This window comes from Falco rusticolus, chromosome 3, assembly GCF_015220075.1.
Source record: "Falco rusticolus isolate bFalRus1 chromosome 3, bFalRus1.pri, whole genome shotgun sequence".
Lineage (NCBI taxonomy): Eukaryota > Metazoa > Chordata > Aves > Falconiformes > Falconidae > Falco > Falco rusticolus.
In genome coordinates, this window is record NC_051189.1 from 30,511,653 (window position 1) to 30,532,716 (window position 21,064).

Genomic DNA, 21,064 nt, shown 5'->3' on the forward strand with positions numbered 1-21,064 from the left:
TCCTCCCACCAGGTGAGAGAACAGGCTTGCAGCAGGTTCACGCTCTGCAGGGCCCCGTGTCCAGATTGTTCGTGTTTAAGCAAACGCAGCCCTAGGTTAGAACTTTTGAACCACCCTCTTGTTTTCCTGTTAGTTACATGTCCATATCCCACATGGGCTTTTGTTGGTGGCTATGAAAAACCTGCATTAGGGGTGGGATCTGTGCGGCTGATGGATGGTGAATTATTTTTTCCCTTGCTGCCGGTTTATTATCCTGCTGCCTGTGCAGGACTGGAGTGTCACACTGTTGTAGGCTAGCGGTTGGCAACTTAGGCTAGCTCTTTGCCTTCAAAGCAGCTGCTCATCCCATTCAGAAACTCCCACCTGTGAGGCAGGAGAAAAATCCTGGCGAAGCAGGGGCAGTCTGACTGACCGCCTGCCGTGTTTATTGCTAGATACTCCCTCCGGCTGCATTTTCAGCCTTGCCTGCTCCAGGGCACCGACCCTATATTGTAGCCGATTCCTGACCTCCCGTGCTGCGCAGCCAGCACACCGCCATTTTCCTGTTTCATCTGATAAAGGCGGCACTCAAACTTCTGGAACAGAAAGTGCGCCACACTGCATTAATCATGGTATAGACCCTTTATTAGTTCAACTTTTATACAAAGCGTTCTTCAAAGTGATACAAATAGTGTTACTGTTTCTTTTACAGACTAGAGATTAAGATCTGTTAAGCTCTGTTTTATCCTTGCGTATATAAAGGTAGAAAATGTAAATAGACTGGCAGTGAACCATAATGCTGGAAGACAGTTCAATGTTTTATTTGTTAATAGAAAGTTGCATAGAATTGTAGGTCTTTATAAAGGCATCTATCTCTGTGGTAAAATCTCCCTGACCTACCATACTTCGCCTGACAAGCAGTACGGGAGAAAGGCAAGGCTAGTACTGCTCCCTTTAAATACTATCCAGCACTTCTAAGTAAAATGGCTGTAGAAAAGCACCATGCCAGAAACATCCAAGAGGACACCATGTGGAAAATTTAATTTGCAAGGCTACCCATTTCTATAAATCTTAGGAACTGTTTGCCACCTGGGATCTATTAATGCATTAAACTTCTCAAAAACCACCTAAGAACATCTGAGATAAAACCACTTTTGGGCAGTCAAAATACTTCACTATCTTAGGTGTTTTGCTGGACTGTGTAATTCCATTCCCTTCCGTGCTGACAAGAAACTCTCGTAGATGTGTGCTACTAAATTAACATCTCATATGAGACTGTTAATCTAGTACTGGAACCACACTAATTAAAAACTGCCACTTTAATTAGGAAGTCCAGCAAAATTCCTTCTTGCCACTCTGGCACCTGACTCGGATGCATGGCTCTCACTTCCATGCCTTTTGTGGAAACTCATCTAAATCTACTGGAAGCTCTCCCCAAAAGTTACTGTTCTCACTCCAGATAAAGTAATCCCAGCAGCAACAGTCCGTACTGGCCAAGACCACCAACAGTTTTTTGCTTTGGGAGGAATGCAGGAGAAGAGGGAATGCAGCTTTAACGCTGAAGCAAACAGAAGAAAACAGGATTTTGACTTGAATTTGATCTCTCAAGTGGAGAAGTCAGTTTAAGGGAACATGTATTTGTAACTGGCTTCTTGGGTATTCAGAATAAATACGTAAATGTTGATTTTCTTTCCAGACAAACTTACCGCTTGCTTTAAAATATTATTTTTTAAACACTACCTTGGTGTTATTCTTTTTCACCCAATTTAACGTAGGATAAAGATTTGCTCAACTCCTTGTAATACCTCGTAGCCTCACGCACTGAACAGCTTGCTCCCTCTGAGTTTTACTTGTGAATCTCCCAGGTTGGTACCGTTACATTTCATACCCACTTAATTGTGGATAAAGATTTAATCTCCTTTTAACTCTAATGCTGTGTTAACAGTAATGCCACAAGCCAGCTGGTGGCACGGGCTGGCGCAGCTGCGTTGTTGCTCCTGGGCTGGGGGAAGACAGTCAGCCCGCACTTAGTCTCTCCACTCTCCACAGTCCTTGCTCACCCTCTTCTAGCTCCAAAGCGCCATCAGAAACAACTAAAAATACAACAACCGTTTGCACAGTTACTGGTCCATTTCAGTAACAGTTCCACTTGCTCTCAGCACAGTTAACCTGTCAGGAAATGGAACTGCTTAAAGCATGATTTAGTACGAGAGTACTAATACCAGTAGTTCAGTGCTGGAGCCCTCCCGTAACGCACCTTAAGCAGTGTCTCGTATAATCCTAAGATACGATCGTGACTAGGCAAGTACCATTTCCGACTTCATGTCTTTACTTACACCAAGTCTACTACAATACTCGGACCCTTAGTTTTTATAAAAAGGATTAACAGGCTATTTGAAAGAAAGAAAATTCATTGCCTTGCTTCTGCCAGCTGCTATTAAGAGCCGTGTAATACATGAAACTGGAAAAGCTAAAAGTAGATAAAATATTGAGAGATAATGGGCTATTTCATTTCAGCCTAGTTAATTATAAGACAAGTAAAATGATGGCCATACTTCAGCATATGCCACCCTGTGAGTGGTTCATTGTCAGTGGAAAATCTTAAGTGCAGAACAGTTATCAACACAGGGGAACGGGAGATTAAGCTTCAAGTAACTAGAGGGGTCTGATGCTACTAGCTGCTATGGGCCCATTTAAGGTACCTCTGCAAGGGCTCCTCGGCTGCTGAAGGAAAGCCGAGCTGGCAGGTCACCGCAGCAGCACGTGGGCCCAAAGCATTGCCACATTTCAGCACTGGAAGTTCAGGTGCTCCAGAGCTGGCAACTAGAAGCTACATAGATGGCACAGCTGAAAGTCCTTCCTTACCACCCAGGATGCGTTTGCTCACGGTTTCACGTCTGTCACTTAGGGGACGGACAGTAGACCACATGTAACTATTACATAAACCCTAGTTCTCTATACTAGGAGGAATTTAGTCATAAATATGGGTGAAATTCAACATATGCAGAGATCCCATTATGGAGAAAGTACAGAGCTAGTTAACTTGCTTTTTTTTTCTGCAGTCAGAACAGAAAAGATTGGGTTACTGCCCTCCAACTTGCGAAAGATGATCCAGCTCATCTGAGTTCTATAGGATTTTGAAGTAATTTTCTTCTTTCACATTAAGCAAAGTAGATAAAGTCACATCACAGAACCACAGTTACAGTACACAGAAAAGCACTGGATTCATTCTAATAGCATGAAATCTGGTGTTGCCAAGAAGCTTCAAAATTAGTGTGAACGCTGAAATAGAGTCACACAGACCACAGACACTAACAGCTTGCTTATTTAGAACACAAGATAATAAAAGCATTCTTACCTTCTACCTACAGCTTTAATATGCACACTGATGCAAGTGAATTGACCACTGAATGTTTTGCGTGATTGAAGGTCTTCCCAAATTATAGCTACTATTTTATTGTTTCAGATTGTTAAATACGCCTGCTTAAGAGATGTGCTACGTCATGAGTTGGTGAGACTACTATAGTGACCTAAATGCTTTCAACGATTGTAATTTAATCTAGAATGCAAGGACTGAAACCATGTAAATATGTGGACGTAACTTTCTTTCAGAAAACATGAAACATAACAAAAAGCTTTTAGAGAGGATTGTTTTTGTTCGGTTTTAAATGCACAAGACCTGAACATGTTCCCATCTGCTTCAGTGGTACTAAAGAAACAGCAAGTTAGAAGGATTTGTTAATGCTTGAAATTAAAACAGCTCTGACTGCAAGTCTTCATAATGTTGTGTATGTGCTGAAGAAAGTTGCTGCCTCTCTCTTTGGTTATGCTGTTAGCCACAAAGCGTTGGTCTGAGCGACAGCAAGGCATGCACAGTGATGTATTTGCTTTCTAAACTATAAAATTAGCTTATTCAGATGTTTGCACCTGCACACGTTCCTGAAAGCTCCAAACTGATTTAACACATTCAGTAAACAGGAGGCCAGGTTCTTCCCTAGTTACTCCACTGAAGAGCTGCAACAGATAGAATATGGCTTTGTTATACCACTGAAAAAAACACGAACAGGCTGTGTGAGAAGTTTACAGAAAAGTCTTTCAACTGTACAGATTTCTCATGCAGTCCCTGCAGACAAATGCCCCCTTGATTCAGTATTTGTGGGTCTGTTAAAAAAATCCTAGCTCTTACAGAACTGCAAACTTGAGTACTAATAGAGACATCTGAAGTCCAAGTGACTGCACAAGCATTCATCTGTTGTGGACTTTAATGTTCAAGTAGCCTAAAGCCTGCCAAAAGGCAATTAAGGATACTCTAGGTATTTCTATATATGCTTTAAAGATACTGAATACTGAATGGCTGGTCTTAAGCTTAAACGACGCTGTAGAAATAGTTGATATTTCCACATATAAAAGCTTCAGAATTTTCAATAAAATGTAGATCCCTCCCACAAATTCCAGGTTACTCACATATCTATTTAAAAGGTTTTAGATAACTATTACCTTGGACTTTGGTATTAGTCTCTTAAGTGTGTATCAACCTGGGAAATTAGAAAAGCTCTAAAGTAAAAGCCAACTTCACCTGAAGCTGTTATGTAACGGTAGAATTACAATTTAAAGTGCTTTCTTTCCACCTTGGAAATAGACCTTCTACAGACTATAAACAAACAAAATCTATTTATTTCTGTTACTGACTTTCCCCCAGATTAAATACATCCCAAATGTCATTATTGATGATGACACTTTCTTTCTGTTTCAAGTATAAGTATAAACTAGACTTAAATGGACCATAACTGACCAGGAAGGAAACAACCTTTAAGTATCTTTGACTTTAAAATGCTCTAGGCTTTCAGGCTTGAAAGACTCCTGTAAAAGATGTACTGAAGAGATATAACAAACCAAGCCTCCTTCCCCTCTTTCATAAAAACATTAGCTAAAAATGTATTTGCCAGTTATTGATTTTAATGCTCAGTGTTCCCTAAGAGAAAATTATCTGTTTGTTTTTATGCCCCAAGAGGAAATCAAGTAGTAATCTAGATTTCAAAAGAAAACAAATCTGAAATGACAAAGTTTACCAATCATTCCTAGAAAGTAGAAAAGTTTGCCAGATGGTCACAGAAAATAGAAGAAAATGCTTTTTGAGCTTACTTCTGTTTAGATAACTGTAACTTCCCTAGGTTTTCGTTTTACACTTTCTAGTCGTGTCAGAGGGCGGAAATTTGTTGACTTCCTGCTTCCTTCTGTAGTAGTTAATCGACAGTCCTTCTGCAGCCCCTTCAGCAGCTCCATTAATTCCCGTTTTTCTAGCTCTGCCTGCTCCAGCTCTTGACGGTGCTGTCTCTCTGCAGCCATCAGAGAGCGTACATCTGACATCATTCGTGACATCTGACTCTGAAATGCAAATACACGTTTACTCCAAGAAACACACTCTTTTCTAATGATGGTTGTATGAACTTGAATTGGCCACGCACGAAGGGTGAAGGATTACAAAGAATAAGCAACACTGAAATAATTTTTTGATAGGCAGAACAAATGTAAACAATTTGAGACACAATCCAGCATTCACCTTCTGAGATGGTCTTGTTTCAAAGATTCCGATACAGTTTTCCTAAATGTGCAAAAAGTTTCTCATAAAGTATAACAAGAAACAGTGGACTTACCTAGCTGCTGCTTAAATTTTCTATCTGAAGACTACAAGCAAAATAAGGCTTTGGTTATATTCAGATACATTCTTCAAGGACTTAATGTCAAATCCAGTAAAAATAAAAATGTAATCTATAAAGAACATCCATTGCTTTGGGCTTTAAAAATCATTATTCTGTGATACAATAAGAACTAGATGAATGAAAGGGTAAGACTGCCTTGCTTGTTACTTGATTAAGTTTGCAGTGCAACTCTCCCAACCCTTTGACCACAGCTGAACCATAATGTAAGTACCACTGCCTGCAGTAGGACTCTGTGTCAGCACTGGATTATGCCACCTTGGACAGCACTAAAAAAGGAGCTGAATATTCAATTACATCCAATTTGCGATGTGTGCCCTATGTTTAGATACTGAAAATGAGTTTCAGATAGATGTGCCAACACGCTACGTATGCACAGAACGATGCAGTCCTTGTACAGGGGTACCCAGGTTAGCCCCAAATGAATTTGAAGTAAATAAACCACAAGAATAAAGCACTCAGCCTGCTTCTCAACCGAGCCGATTACCCTGGCAAAGCATTATGCTAACACCTCTTTTGCTTCCCATACTTAATGTAATTCTTATTTCTATGAGACTCCACTTACAAAGTAAAAGACAACTGCTGGGAAAAGCAAAAAGCTAGACTGTTAGGAGAGGAAAAAAAAGAAAAGAAAATTATCATATTTACCTTCAGTTCTTCAATTTCATTTTGCAGAATACTCTCTTTTTGGACCATGTGCCTTCTCTGGGAATCTAACCTCGACTCCATCTCATGTTTTGCCTCCTCCACTCTGCAGATCATTTCTGACCTAAAAAGTTTATTTCCCCTTGTTAAGCCTTGTAAGCATGGAAAATAATGATTTTCAAATTCCAGAAAGCCTTCTTGCAGCCTAACAGCCCAGTCTGATTCCCATCATACTCCGCAGGACACCCCTCTAGAGGCATGATAGTACTGTTTATTAATTTAAATAAAACTAGCATAGGAAAGTGCATTGTGCCCTAGGGGCGCTGAAGTGACCATACACAGCTTATACAGGGGACAACTGTATCATATTCCTGAAGTAACTCTATAAGCTCAAGAACACATATTTATGATTTTAAATGACTTATGACCTTTTACGTATAGTATTTACTTGCTTAGTATTACTAAACACAGTCAAGATAAAAAGTTTGAATACTATAGTATTTCTAAACATGTAATCCTGTCACTTTTATGGTGGATGCTAAATGATGGTATGCAGTAAACTATTATAACCTAATCATTCACACAGCCTTATAGCCAAAACCTAGCTGGTACTACATTAACCTTTTGAGTTCAAAAACCAGGACCAGGTAGCAGAACCCCTTGTGTTTCAATGCATTTGAACCAGATTTGAGCCTGACTTCATAGCAATATTCAAGAGCACAAGACTTGGTGAGCTGAAAGACAGAAATGGGAAGGAGCACTGGGGGGAAAAAAAGAAAAAAAAAAAAAAGTCCAACTGGAATATCATGGGAAGGGAAAGCTACAGGAACATATATGAGGGAAAAGAAGATGCCAGTAAGAAGAGTCATATTCACCGACTGTTAATAATCTGCCAGGATCTTAATAAAAAAGTGGAAATTAGACCCTAAGAGGTTTAATCTATCAGTCTGTACCTGCCAAAATAACTAGAGATTTTAATCTTCTGGATCTGTATAAACTATAAACATATGTGAAATATAAACTAAATATAATTATTAATAATGTGACCTTGGGTCTACAGCAGGCCAATGGAAAAAATGAAATTTCCAACTTCAGTCCAGCTTTCTTAGGTACTTTGTCATTTTAAATAGTCAGCTCACAGTTTTGTTGAGCTACAAGCAATGGTATTTTAGTATTTATAATAACTTGGGGAAAAAAACACAACCAAACCAGCAAAAGAATCAGAAGAGTAAAAATTTAAAGTCTATGCTGACATAATACTCTGACCCATTAGTATCAAGTAATTAATAGGCTATTTAACACATACCAGAATCCAGTACTAGTATTTGAAGTGCTTCATGCACTGTTTTTCAGGCCTAGACTAACACAAACATCAAAGAAACAGAAGATTTGTACCGAAGTAGTTCTAGCTCAGTTCTTAGCTCAGCTACGCAATTATGCTGTGTGTCTTCTGCACTGAGAATGGTGTAACCACAACCATTAGGGCATTCACGGCTCCGATATTCACACACTGCCAGGTGACCATCCAAGTTACGTCGTTCAATCTGAACTGTACAACCTGAACAGGAAACACAGTAAGGTAAGCCAGTTGTTTGCAACTAACAAAAGCATTTTAATTAATTCCAAACAAAAACACTCAAGCAAGCAAGCCGCAATATCCTGAGCTAAGCAACAGCCAATCTGTTAAAGCAATGAAAAAAGTGATTTCTTTAGAACATGAAATATGATAATTATAACACACACAACTAGTAATAAAACACTTTAAAAAAGTCATTATGATATTTATCCATTAACTGAAAATACTGAAAAACTGAAAGTAGGTATTTTATGTGAAGTCTTCTACTGCTGGTCTGGCATTAAAGCAACTTCAGTAATGACAATGCTGATGCCAAGCTAAGACACTAGCAACTTGCCTGTGCTTCCACCATAGATTGCAGTGACTGGAATTGAAGAAGAATGCAAACGTGTGAAAAACAGTAGGTTACCAAATTTAGGAATAAAAGGTCCAAAGACACGTAGTAACAGCAACGGGGGTGATATGGAATATAACCTTATTTTCCTGACAATTTGTTGGTCTTGTGTATAACATACTAGACCACATAAATAAACAAGAAATTTATTTATGAACTTTTAATAACTGATGCAAAAATAGAAACATTTCCACAGAAATTCAAGGACACAAACTTTACAAATCTGCAGTGATTAAAAGTAAAATGTAGAGAACCAAAAATGAACACTATATAAATTATTGCTACATTTAACACTCCAAACTTGAAGTTTGTAGTCTTTAATATTCAATCTTTGAGGTACTGTTTGCTGTAATACAGGCTTGCATTTCATTTGAAGATAAAATTGATGTAAGAAAACTGAAACAATGGTGCAATGAAACTTGCCAACAAACTATATCAGAAAATTACAAAAGACAGCCGCCTCAAGAAGCTTTACTAATATAATGACTTGTAATTGAGGTACTCAAAATACACTCCGATGTATTCTTGAGAGATGTAAGAGCCCTCACACCCTGAATACCAGACATCAGAGATAAGGTGTAGTAACTCTATAAATGCTACTCTTTCTGCAGAAAGTAACAGAGGTGAATTTGAAGCATCTGCAGGAGTCACTTACTGCTAAGAGAAATTATAACTTCCGGTGGAGTGATTTTAGCACCTTAATCGTCTTATAATTAATTACAATGGCAGACTTGACTATGCCCTTAGCACCATTTATTAGAAATTAACTTTGCAGGAACATATGACATATTGAATAAAATCGACTGGTAAATTACATCACTATGTTCCTTTTTAGCAGTATGTTTCTTCCTCAAGAGGTGTAAGTTTGTTTTAAATAAAAACCTTAACATGAACACAATTCTAACCAGAATTTAGCTCAAAGCAATTCTTATTTCCAAAATACATTTTTATTAAAACCATGAGACAGAGTGGGTGGCTGCACATGCACCAGGCAACAAGCTATTTTGTAAATAAATTGCAACCCATAAGCATTCTGTAGGTGCTATTATATTCATACAAAAATCAAAACGAGCAGACAAAACTGAAATCCAAATTCATAACTTGACAGGAAGCAAAACAAACGCACTGCTGTATTTTCATAAATTTGAAGTCCATCATACTCATTTTGGTTAGTTTTTGGATAAGAAACTATTGCTAATGATCATGATTGCCATAAACGGGTAACACATTTTGTTCAAAAACACTGCTGTAAAGAGTAGATCATGCCAAAGCTTTGAATTTCTGTATGGAAATAACAGCCATTATTCCCATTCTATTGACAGAAAGATGACAAACACGTTTTCTGAATATAAAGGATTCAACTTCTCTGAAGGTGACTCACCTGCATTGGAGCAAGGTATCTGACTGTATTCACACTCCCTTTCATGCCTGTCTATAGATTCCAGAGAACAAATCATTTCACAGCCATACTCTCTGTTTTTGCAATGTAGCTGAAGACGGTTTAAATCATTTTTCATGTATCTACATGCAAAAAAAATAATCAATTTCTTCTTAAATCTGGGAACGCAATTGAAAAAAAGGTCTGTATTTTCAACATTTGGGAAAAGAAAGTAAGATTCTAATCTCCATTAGGAAAAACCGTGAATATTCAGCTTATTTGATTTTTTTTTTTTTACAATTCAAGTGATCATATTGGAAAAGAACAGGCTTAAAGGAAACAATGTTAATGGAATATTCAGTCTCCAAAATTAAATGTGCAAATTAAATCTTTATTTTTGAATAAATTTTTAATCATGACCTTTTGCTAGCTCAGGAGATATTACCAATAACAAACACCAAGGCTACTCACTGTCACTGAAGTTTTGTGTTTCTAAATATGCCAAACCAAACTGACTACAGTGAGTACAGACAACCTACAAATTAAACTCTAGGGTTCTGCCTACACTACACCTCAACTTTCCAAAGAATAAAATCTTATTAGTGACAAAAATACTGAGAGTACTAGTAAGAGTTAATATAACATGTGTGGCTGAAGGTTTTAAACGCAACGTAAGTGTTAATCTGCGCAAGATTAGACAATGCAGGGGTTAAACAGCAAGCAGTAGCTACTGATCAAACTGTGCTGGCAATAGCAGGAATTAATAGAATAGCTCAGTCGGAAAGGACCTACAATGATCAACTAGTCCAACTGCATGACCAATTATGGAAGACACTTGCCAAAACAGCCTGTTTTACAAGAGAAGAGAAATTCTTACAACTAAAGACCTTTTTAAGAAAAGATTTTAAGGCAAGAAGTTTGGTTCATGTCAACAGGAATTATTCATTACAACTCCCCCTACAGTATCTAGGTAAGACTAAAAGGAAAAACAAAAGCTATACAGTGTTTAGTGACTGTTACCAAGAGTTGCTTTGCCTCTTTCTCTAAAAAAGCATGGGAAAGATTTGGTGCTGTAGAAGACATTCAGAAGAATATCCAGACAGACATCTAGAATCAGCATTCAAGATACAAAAACATGGAGAGAACAAATTAAGTGTTCTTTCCATTTTGAAATTTAATACCTTGAAAGTTAGTTAGAATAAATAGAAAATGCTAATGCTTTCATGCAAATGATTGGTTTCTGCCACAGGCATATTGGATAAAGACAATGTGAGAGACAGTAAATGACAAGAGATAAAGCTGTGCAAGCAAATTTGAGAAATCCTAAATTCATGTAATTTCAACATACAGCAAGACTACTGTATACCTGTAGAGAGGTCGTAGCAAAGATACATCAATCATTTGTCTGTCTTCAGGGCAGTTACTGTGATGAACAAGCCATCCATGTATACAAGCAGTACAGAAAGCATGTTCACAAGGAGCCTGTAATGGATCTTCTAACACATCACGGCAGATGGAGCATAATAGCCCTTCATTAACATAGCCAACAAAACGCTCGATATCATAACCCATGCTCTCCACACACTTTCAACCTATTAAAAAAACACACAGAAATAAAGTAGTCTTTGTCCTGAATCCATATGGCTAGATCCACAAAAAGTCCTGGAAGCAATTCTAGAAATATGGAGAACAATGTGAATAAAGAACTTCACATGTGAGAATGCAAACACATACTTTGTGGTGACTAAGATTTAAGTGAGGATTTGAGGACTGTACTGCTGGATGTCAGAATCCCAATTTCATATCAAGATTCTCTGAATTCTGAAAGCAGATTTTAGCAGACGGTTGAGCCGTGCTTCTTCTGAACTCTGTTATGGAACACAGTTCTACCAGCCACTGTGAAACATACAGTTTCTATTTACTTGACTTCTACCTGAGGCAGAAACATCACAGAAGTTCATATGCAAATGTTTGCTTTCCATTTTAATGCCTTTTATATAATGCTTAACATAGTTAACGAAACAGTGTCTTTACAGACAATAGCTGTGGCACTTTCAGCTAGCAATTTTGTATTTATGAACTGCACCATCACTTAACATGTTGTTTTCACGCTGAAAAAAAAAAAAAAAAAGCTAAGATTCTCTACTCATTGTAGACATCCACTCCAGAGGGAAAAGCATGAAATCTCCGCATGCCTAGAGAAATACTTAATATCCAGGAAGAAAAAGAAGCCAAAACTGTCACTAACTGAAATCATGAGGAGCTACTGTCTTCTACATGGTCTATTTTATAAAACCGAGTAGCCTTTAAATGGATTTGAAAGCTTTGTGAAGAAGAACTAACAGGCAATCTGCCTTCATCAAAATCCGATCATGAAAAGCCTACTAGAATTTGGTAAGACTCCACAGAACTTACCTAAAAGAATGTTTTAGGCTTTGCATTCCTCCTTAATATAAAAAATTACTTTTGTAACCCCACTGAGACCCCTGAAAGATGTTTCCATGAGTTTTTCTAAATAAAACAGAAGATAACCTACCTTTTTAGATTTTACTACATATATATATATATGCAGTTTGTCAAAATACTTCAGAAACAGTTTTCTGATTTATAAGATACGTAATGCTTCCCACCTTAAGTTTCTCTTCACTGCTTTATTATGCCTATGAGAAAAATTAGAAAGAGAAAGGATCAGTAGTGTTTCCTCAGTTACGGAGTCCTATGTCTAACCAGCCAGCTGCTGAATAGATGCTGTCCTAACAGCCCATAAACACAAAGCTTTCCAAAGCAAGCCACTGTAAAATCTACAATTCAACACAAGAGATCTGACTAGATTAGGGGCTGGGGCAGGGGAGCGGGAAATCATCAGTGTTTCTTTCAATTATTACTGATGCAGACACTTACCATAAAACTGAACACCCTGCTGCCATTTAATTTTGAAGTCTTATAGTTTTATTTGTAAGACTGAAGACAACAGAATTCAGTATTATTGAAGAGTAGCAGCTGAAATCTGGTAAAATTATATACTTTAAAAAGATGAAAGTCTCTTGTCTAACCTGGTTTTATGGAGGCTTGACATGCAGTTCATTTTTAAAACAAAACTATCACAGTCAGGCTCATTTTATTGACAAATAACATTCACTTGATGTGTAGCTTAACTCAGGATGCTCACTTAAACAAAATTAAAAGAATGTCATCACTTAAATCCCTAAAATTGATATCTAGCAATTGCACTATGACATTCAAACAGAATCGCAATCTGAATTAAAACTGTAATCTTTAAGGACTAATGTCAAATTTTGCTCTAAAGGAAAAAAAAGTTTGCAATTCCTCTTCGTGAATATACTATAAATCTGGTATTTAGAAGATCTTATATAGCTGAGTATCAAAGCATATCTTACTGATTATGAAAGGTTCTTGTGTTAAAAAGGTATTTGCTAAGATTAAAGTTAATAAGAACCTGTAATGAAAACATACATAACGCAAGGAAGAATGCGTATTACCCAAACACAAAACACATCATCTGCTACAGTTTCCATATTGTGTTTTCTTTCTACTGGCATATTTGTTGTACAGCCAAAACCCTGGCTTGCAGATGCTTGAGCTAGTTTTAGATTAGCTGGGACACCTACTAGCTGGGTGACCTAGTGACAGCGCTGCCACAGCAGCAGGGATTGCAATCCATGTAGACACCTGACAAGGTCCCAGGCAGATTTCACAGACCGCATTTAGCTCTGTGCTTCTGTGGCTACACTGTCATCAACAACACATGGCCACTGAATTTACAAGCATCTGGGATATGCTGTTCCTTTGGCCACAGCATGGACATTCTATGTCTTAGAAAAGTCTGCTCAAGAAATACCATACTATGAAGAGGACAAACAATTCTTTTCACACTGTTGTTGCCCTGAATGTTTTTACAGGTCTCCTGTAAAGACAGAAAATTCAGGACTTTGCTAGTTCACTGTGAACAAAATGAGCGTTACTTTTGCAGAAAGCTGTAATTTTAAAGGGCACCAAGGACCACAATGGAAAGTTTAAAGAGAGGAGAACAATGCTAATTATCAGTAGCAGAACGTGAAGTCAAGTACTAGTTCCCAATACTGATAAAAGCATTGAAATATATAGTATGTTGTAGAAGAATGGCTGCAGAAGCTTGGCCTTAGAATCTCTGAAGATCTGCACAATCCAGGCCTGGTATTAGAATAGGCCTGTAATTAGAATTGTGCTGAAGTTAACAAGAAAGGTAGCTTTGAGCTATTCTTGAATCCTGAGACCAAGTAATTATGTTGTGCCAACAGGCCGTGGCTGTAACAAGCTACAGCTGCTGGGAAGGCAGATGCAAGGCCAAGAAAGATAGGGAGCGGTATGGGAATATAGGGAGTAACAAACTACAAGGCTGAAGCACAGCAACACAATTAGCTACATGGATAGAATGCTCATTTTAGTCATGATAATTAGGGGTGTGAGAACTGCGCGTGCTTAGAGACTAATAACCAATTATATTTTTGCTTTACGAATATGCATGTATATTGAGTCTATAGAAGTAGTGTTAGAAATAATAAAGTTGAGCAAGATGCATAACTCATATTGAGCGACTTCTTGACTCCGGCGAACCCTTCTCCCCAACAGTACGTTTATGCTGGAGGACTGTTAAGCAGCATATACACAATCTATAATTTGAATTGTGCACCTAAAATTTTGATTTGACTTGGTGGTTCCCAGAAGATTCAGCTTTTAGAAAACTTTCATAAAGATATAAGATATGACAAAACTGTGAGTATTTTTGCTGTCCCAGGGTTTCTGCTCTACTGGAATTGCAGATGCTGTAAGCTACATTTTGCACACATGTGGCTGATCCCTGAGCACCAAGTCTTCAAGAAACTCTTTGGCATATTTTAACAACTTTGACGTCTATCAGAATGCAGGAAAGGGTATTTTTAGCAAGTGGGAAACAAAAACTTTGTGTTTCACAGCAAACTGAAGTGCAACAAATATTATATATCTATATATGTAAAGCCCTAACTAAACCCAGAGTTCAAATAGAGAGTGGATTGTATATTTTGCCTCAAAGTTCCCATCAAGAGGGGTTCTGATGAGAACTTCAGTCTGTTTTCAAGACTGATGCTGGAGCAGCACCATCCCACATAGTGCCATAAACCTTGTGGCTTTGAGCCTGAGACCTACAGCAACAGCTGCCACTGAAATCCCAGACCTCTTCCAGCAGAAATTCCTGACATTAAGAACCAGAGATGTTTTATCTTCTGCCAGCTTCAAAAGATGCACTTTAGTCAGCAGATAATCAGAGGGAGAGCATCAGATGAATGCCACGCACTCTAGCAGTACAGGCGACTTTAGTCAGTACTTTCTGCCACAAAACAACATCATTTTCAAATTCTGCTCTTCCCCAGAAACGTCTCTCTTTCCACTTGGCCTCAAAACCTTTTGTTCTACTTCCATTACAATTTATTGATTGTCACACTCCTTTTTTGTTTGTACCTAGAAACTACATTATTTATCACTGCCTTCACACACTCCACTAACATTTCCAAACCTTGCCTTGTCTTTGGCTTCTCTGGTCCAGAATTCTGCCCATCACCTGGCCATTACCAGTGACACTTTCCACGAGGATATCTGGAATTTGTGGGTGCCAAATCTGGAGGGTAGAAACCCCACAAACTGTTACATGCTATTTGCTTTCCATGGTTTTACATGTATTTTATTTTCCCCCATAGTTTTTGACAAGCAAAAATCTCCTCCACACTTCACAGATACTAAGAGCCAATTTTTAGTAGCTGTTATCCCATGTTGTTTGCCATGCAGAGGCACACCTAAAACCAGTCCTGAGGTATGTACTGCACTGCCTTCAACCAGAGATTTTGTGTGGATTGTGTGGATGCAGGGAGAATAGACATGGGATGTAGTTCCCAACAACATAATCGCACAGGTTGCTAAACATCTGGCACTAATCAAAGCCATTCCATTCTAACAAAAACAGGACACTGACATCAGATTAGTGACTTGCATTTCCCCATCTACAGTAGTTTCTGATTTTTAAAAACCGGGTTTTTTTTCAGGTGACAAAACAAAGCATAGATGTTTGAAGGGCTGAAGTGAATCATGACAGCGGATTTGCATCACTAATACAGCATTTTCAGAAGTGCTGTGTGACTGGAAGAACAAACCGTCTATGCAGGGCCCAGGGATGAGGTGACATTAAAATATGATATTGCTTCAGCTTCTACTTTCACAAAGATACACTGTGCTTTAAAACTTGCTATATCGAAGCGATATTTTAGGGTGCCTTATACCACTCTGACACAGTCACTGTAAGCCACTTCAAGCCAGCATTAATGTTCAAAGAGGCAGACTCACCCCTTCAACGGTGACAGTACAAGCTGTTTCCATAGCTACTGGATGTATTATTTGGGGTCGGAACTAGATGATCTTTAGGGACCCTTCCAATCCAAACCATTCTATGATTCTATGATCGCACCGGGTAACTGACCTGTTTTAAGACTGAACTGGTGAAAAAAAGGAGTTTTAACCTTGGCAATTGTCCTGCAGTAGCCCAAGTGAATCTATCCACTAATTAACGTCATCCTAGCCTCCCTCTACCTCCTCCCTTGAATCAGTAAATTCATTTAATTTGGCCCTTTCCTGAACTTAGATAACCAACCTTACAGACAACTACTCACTGATTCGCTGGGCTAAGTTCTTTTGTAGATGGCTCAGCAAAGGCTCAAGTGACAACGGAAGTGGGGCAAGACAGGGGATAAGAAACTGCAGCCAGGGCAGAAAGGAAAGACAGACAGCAGCAGTGTCTGATTAAGGCGGCTATAGAGCTACTGTCTCAGCTCAGCTTCCTAGACTGGTACATTGTGGAGTCTCATGAACGTTTGTGTAAGAGAAAGGGAACAGAAGAGGATAAGAATGAATGGATAGCAACACCAGCTTACACTGATGTGAAAAAAATTACTTAACAAAAGCTTCTATAATAACCAGTAAGGGATATACAATTAATTTAAGGCCTGCGCCTCTACCAGGAACTATCAAGGAAACTAGAATTACTTTGACAAAGAACATTTTTATGTAACATTTCCACTTGCTGTCGTGCTGCAAAACCTACTCAAGGTGGGATGATACAAGATACACATCTCACAGGCCACTTTTTAGGCTTTAAAGGGCTGGACCCCGATGCACAGCGGCCAGAGGGCCTCTCCTCAGAGGCTCGGGTGGGAGCGCTGCACAGGCACAGGGAAGGCCTCTGGGCCACGCCTGGGTGGGCTCCTCAGGAACGGCCAACGCTCTTGGTCACAGAGAACAAAACTGTCTGGAAACACCTGGAGCAGCAACGCACCGCCAAGGAGCCGCACCCAAGCGGCCTCACTTGCCATTCTCTCCTCCTCATCTCCTCAGCAGGATGGCACAGCCACCACCAGTCCGGCACAGAGACTAACGGTGCAAGCGCCAGGCCTGCCGCCGGCGAACGACCCCTGACAAACGCTGAGGTCCCCGGCGCAACGCCTCCCGCCCCACGGCCCCGCTCCGCTCAGCCAGCCGCTGCGGTACCGCTGCCCCCCTCGGCACGGCCGCCCGCCGCCGCCCCGCCGCCCGCAGCCACCCACCTACCCACCCGCCTGCCCCCCCACTCACCCGCCCACCCCGGCCGCCACCGCCGCCGCCGTGCCCCGCCGCCGCCCGCTGTCGCGAAACGGAGGTTACTTTTGCGGCCGCTCTTGCTTGACGGCCGCGCGGCGCAGGGAGCGCGGCCCCCCCGCCATGCTGTGTGTGGCGCCGGGAGCCGCCCCGCGGGGCCCCGCCACGCGCGCGTACCTCAGCGCTCCCCCGGCGGAAGGGGCCGGGCGCGCGCGGCCGGGGTGACGCCGCGCCCTCCCCGCCCCGGGCGCGCGCGCTGGGCGGGAAGCGCCGCGCGGGGTGGGAGGGGCACGGCGCGGGGCGCATGCGCGGCCAGCGGGCTGACGGGAGCCGGCGGCGGGACAATTGAGCGCTGAGGCGGCGGCGGGGGCGGGTCACCGGGTGGAGGGGCCGTTGGCCTTCCTGTGGGAACGGCGGGCGGAGGAGCCGGCTGGGCGCTCCCGATCCCTGTGTTTGCCCACAGGGAGCCTCCCCTTCTCCCCCCTCATCTTCCCGCTGCCGTTACTGGGAGGCTGAGGCGGGGTGTGCCAGGTAATTTGAACAGCGTTTCGTTTTGGGCCTGCTCTAAATCCGTACAATTATTGCTCGTTTGAGGTGATTTTTCACTAATATTCAAGGCGGTGCAGTCGCTGCCTGCGGTTTAACTTTGAGTAAAAGTTAATCCTGTGGTGGCATCTTTGTAATCGCCTACAAAAAACAATTTTAGCCTTGTCACCTTTGCCGAGAATATCTTTTCAAATGCTCAGGAGAGCTGCCTGTTAAGTTTGTGCCAAGATGAGCAATGTAACTGCCTTTAAACCAGGATTCGGTGTATGCTGTGTTTAATGTGTAAAATTTTGAAATATTCAAAATAGATCTATTAAACATAAATATTTGAAATATATTTGAAATGTAATTTATTTTAATGCAGCTGTTAAGATGCCTTTAAGGAGAAAAATGCTGCTGAATTCAATGCTTGCAAAACCAGATGCATTCATGAGACGTTTTAGGCTGTGGTTGCATGGTATGCTTAATTTGGTCAAGCTAGGTTGCTAATAAAAGGCGGGAGCATTGCTTTTCTCATTATCTCCAGATGTTTCCCAGTAACCATACCTAACAGTACTGCAGGTACTGGGTGAGTCAACATATTGGTGTCTGTCTCGGAGGAAAGGGCATGTTCACTTGTCAATTGATTTAGTTGTAACGTGGAGCTATTCCTTGCCTTTGCTACACCTCCTCTGATCCCATCGAAAAGATCTAGTGTCAGTCATTTGTTGCACATCCATAATGGCCTTTTTTCTGTATAGTACTGTAAAGATACAAAATATAAAACTATTTTTTTGTGGTTTATATTGTTATTATATTTTATAAAAGCTTACATTTTGAAGACAGAGAGGTATTGTTGGAAGCAATATTACATTTTAAGAAACACAAACCCCTAATGGCTTTTGTAGTTGCAAGTAGGTAATACTGGTAATATTATTACATGTTCTTAAATTTGACAGGAGTGAAGTTACTGAGTTATCAAGGGTCATATCTTTAAATTTCTCACTAATTTGCAAATTTCTTATGAGTCTGTTTTAGTGGTTGAAGACAAAATGGCAGTGCAAAGTCCAAACTGATTTGGAAACCAAAACACTTTAATCACAGATACATGCAATTTATGAACTGCACAATTCCCCTGTTCCACAGGATAAGTGACAAGCTGCAGAACTGAGGTGGGCAGGATTAGCGTAGTAGTTCAGCCATGCTATGCACAGTCCTTGTGTGGAGTTGTGGAGTGTCCTGGGTTGTCTTCCCAAGTGTCACCGTGCATTATAGGATTGGGTAGAGAATTTGTTAAAATTCACATGGTGCCTGAAACCGGCTGTGGTCAGTGCTGACACTCACAGTCTGTTCCTCTGGAAGGTTCTTGACACTCTTGCAGCTTTCACAGTAACTATTGGTTGTTTACACTACAGGTACTCCTGTTATAACCAAGCTACTCCCTTATTGCACAGGGTTAACTAAAGTTCATATGCTAACACTGTTGTCAAGTAGGCATAACTTATGTGAACCACCGTTGATGCAGCCAGAGACCTCTCTCCTTGTACTTTTAATAGCAGTCACAATGGAAGTAATAGCAGTTCAGGCCATTTTGTCATTAAGGTTTACATCTAGTAACAGCATTGTATATATGCTAATTTTTCAGACGTGAAGCAGATAGCATACTCGCATTAGTGTGTGCACGTTTGCAAAGTATTTTGACAGTAGTCTGTTACCACTTGCCTGTGTATCTTGGAAAGAAAGGTTGTTGTGCCTTGGTAAGCCACTGGAGTGCAGAGTAGTGTCAAAAAAGTGCAGAAACACATTGGCTGTTGCAGCAGGATACAAACACTCTTTCAAGATGGTAGAGCAGTTTGTGTTTGCAATCCATATTATGGTTTATTTTTACCTAATAGTTGAGGGGGTCAATTAAACTAAACAGTCCATGGTACAAATGGAGAATTAAACCAAAATATGTTCCATAAATTGCTGTACCGTGCTTGTCTTCATCATTCCAGCTGATGGGATGTTCTATTGGAATTTTCTTTTCTTGTTTTGTTTCTACTACTTTGAAGTATTAAGATTACAACTTTTTATTCCAGTGGTTGCAAGTATGCTTTGTCATATTAACATTGGTGTATGTTTGGGTTTGTCCTGTGTTTAGGGGAATAATGGTCTTATATTTTGAAGGAAAACCGATAGTATGTTCCTTCCCATGTTCTAACAGACATAACATTGAGTTACAATATCCACTGTAATTTTGAGATAATTTTCTGCTGAGTTCTAATCTTAGTATAGTGAATCTGACTGACCAATATAATTGACTTATAATGCAGAATACTATTCCCAGATATGAAACGTACCTTCAACATTTGTGATTCATTATGCACTAATAATAGGCTTTTCAAAATTACCTTTTAAGTGTTTAGAACAGTTGTTTCAAATTGTCTTTCTTTTATAAACTAGTTTGTTTGTTAAGCAGCCCCACACTGCACATCTCCAGAGCATTTCTTGCTATTGAGAACTGCATTATTTGCTTTACAAATGAAAAAGTGTTCAACTGCAGAATTTGCTGTAGTCGATCTTAGTACATAAACAATGCATTGCAACGACACTACTTAAATTGTATTATTCTTGTGCATTAAGATGGTTATTTGCAAATCCTTTATGCTATCTTTTATTTTGTTCTAAAATAGTGTTTATGTTGTTATCTATGGATATATTTTTATATTTAAAGCCTATTTTGACTGCAGTGTTCTTTATCTGCTTCCTTCCTTCCTTTTCACCCTCCAGAGCAGTACGACTAAGTATGAGGCGATCGGCAGCTCCAAGTCAAGTGCTAGGAAATGTAGCCAAAAAACCAAGGTTTATACCACCAGGAAAAAGTATAACAGTTCCTCTCAAGAACAAAACTAAGGAGATGGATCAAGAAATGAAATTAAAGGAGGTAAACTGAACAGTGCACTAAAATGTATGCTTGTACAGTATTGTAACTAAAAGATAGCATCTGAGTTCACTGCAAACAATCTCTGCTTAAACGATCGGTCTATTCAGAACAGATTTTTATTATTTTTGCTCTTACTGCACTTGATCTTGCTTCTCAGGTAGGTTTTTCTCAATGTGTGAAGTGGATGCAGAAAAATGTTTTTCAAATAAATAAAAGTAATCAGTATTGAGCCCAAATACAATTCCCAGTGTAGTGGAGGCAGGGATTG

General features: G+C 39.8%; 2 protein-coding genes across 5 annotated transcripts in view; one reads left to right on the forward strand and one right to left on the reverse strand.

Annotated features, from left to right (window-relative positions):
* Window positions 1-606: 606 nt before the first annotated feature.
* On the reverse strand, window positions 607-17,428 carry LOC119145415 (RING finger protein 151-like). 4 transcript variants are annotated; one of them, XM_037381860.1, is made up of 7 exons: window positions 17,412-17,428; window positions 12,320-12,349; window positions 11,056-11,281; window positions 9,693-9,832; window positions 7,737-7,899; window positions 6,345-6,465; window positions 607-5,364 (listed from the first exon to the last, which is right to left on the reverse strand). In XM_037381860.1, the coding sequence occupies exons 3-7, from the start codon at window positions 11,259-11,261 to the stop codon at window positions 5,128-5,130; spliced, it is 867 nt and encodes a 288-aa protein (XP_037237757.1). In that variant the 5' UTR covers window positions 11,262-11,281; window positions 12,320-12,349; window positions 17,412-17,428; the 3' UTR covers window positions 607-5,127. The 4 variants fall into 4 exon arrangements, with proteins under 4 accessions (XP_037237757.1, XP_037237759.1, XP_037237756.1 ...); XM_037381862.1 differs by lacking the exon at window positions 17,412-17,428 and having other exon boundaries at window positions 607-3,993; window positions 5,122-5,364; window positions 12,226-12,349; XM_037381859.1 differs by lacking the exon at window positions 17,412-17,428 and having other exon boundaries at window positions 12,226-12,639.
* A 242-nt stretch (window positions 17,429-17,670) lies between these two features.
* RAD54B (RAD54 homolog B) overlaps window positions 17,671-21,064 on the forward strand; it is a 70,061-nt gene continuing 66,667 nt past the window's right edge. Inside the window, exons 1-2 of the mRNA XM_037379575.1 lie at window positions 17,671-17,876; window positions 20,643-20,796. Of these exons, the coding sequence (XP_037235472.1) occupies window positions 20,659-20,796 (138 nt within the window). The 5' untranslated portion in view covers window positions 17,671-17,876; window positions 20,643-20,658. The remainder of the gene's footprint in view (window positions 17,877-20,642; window positions 20,797-21,064) is intronic.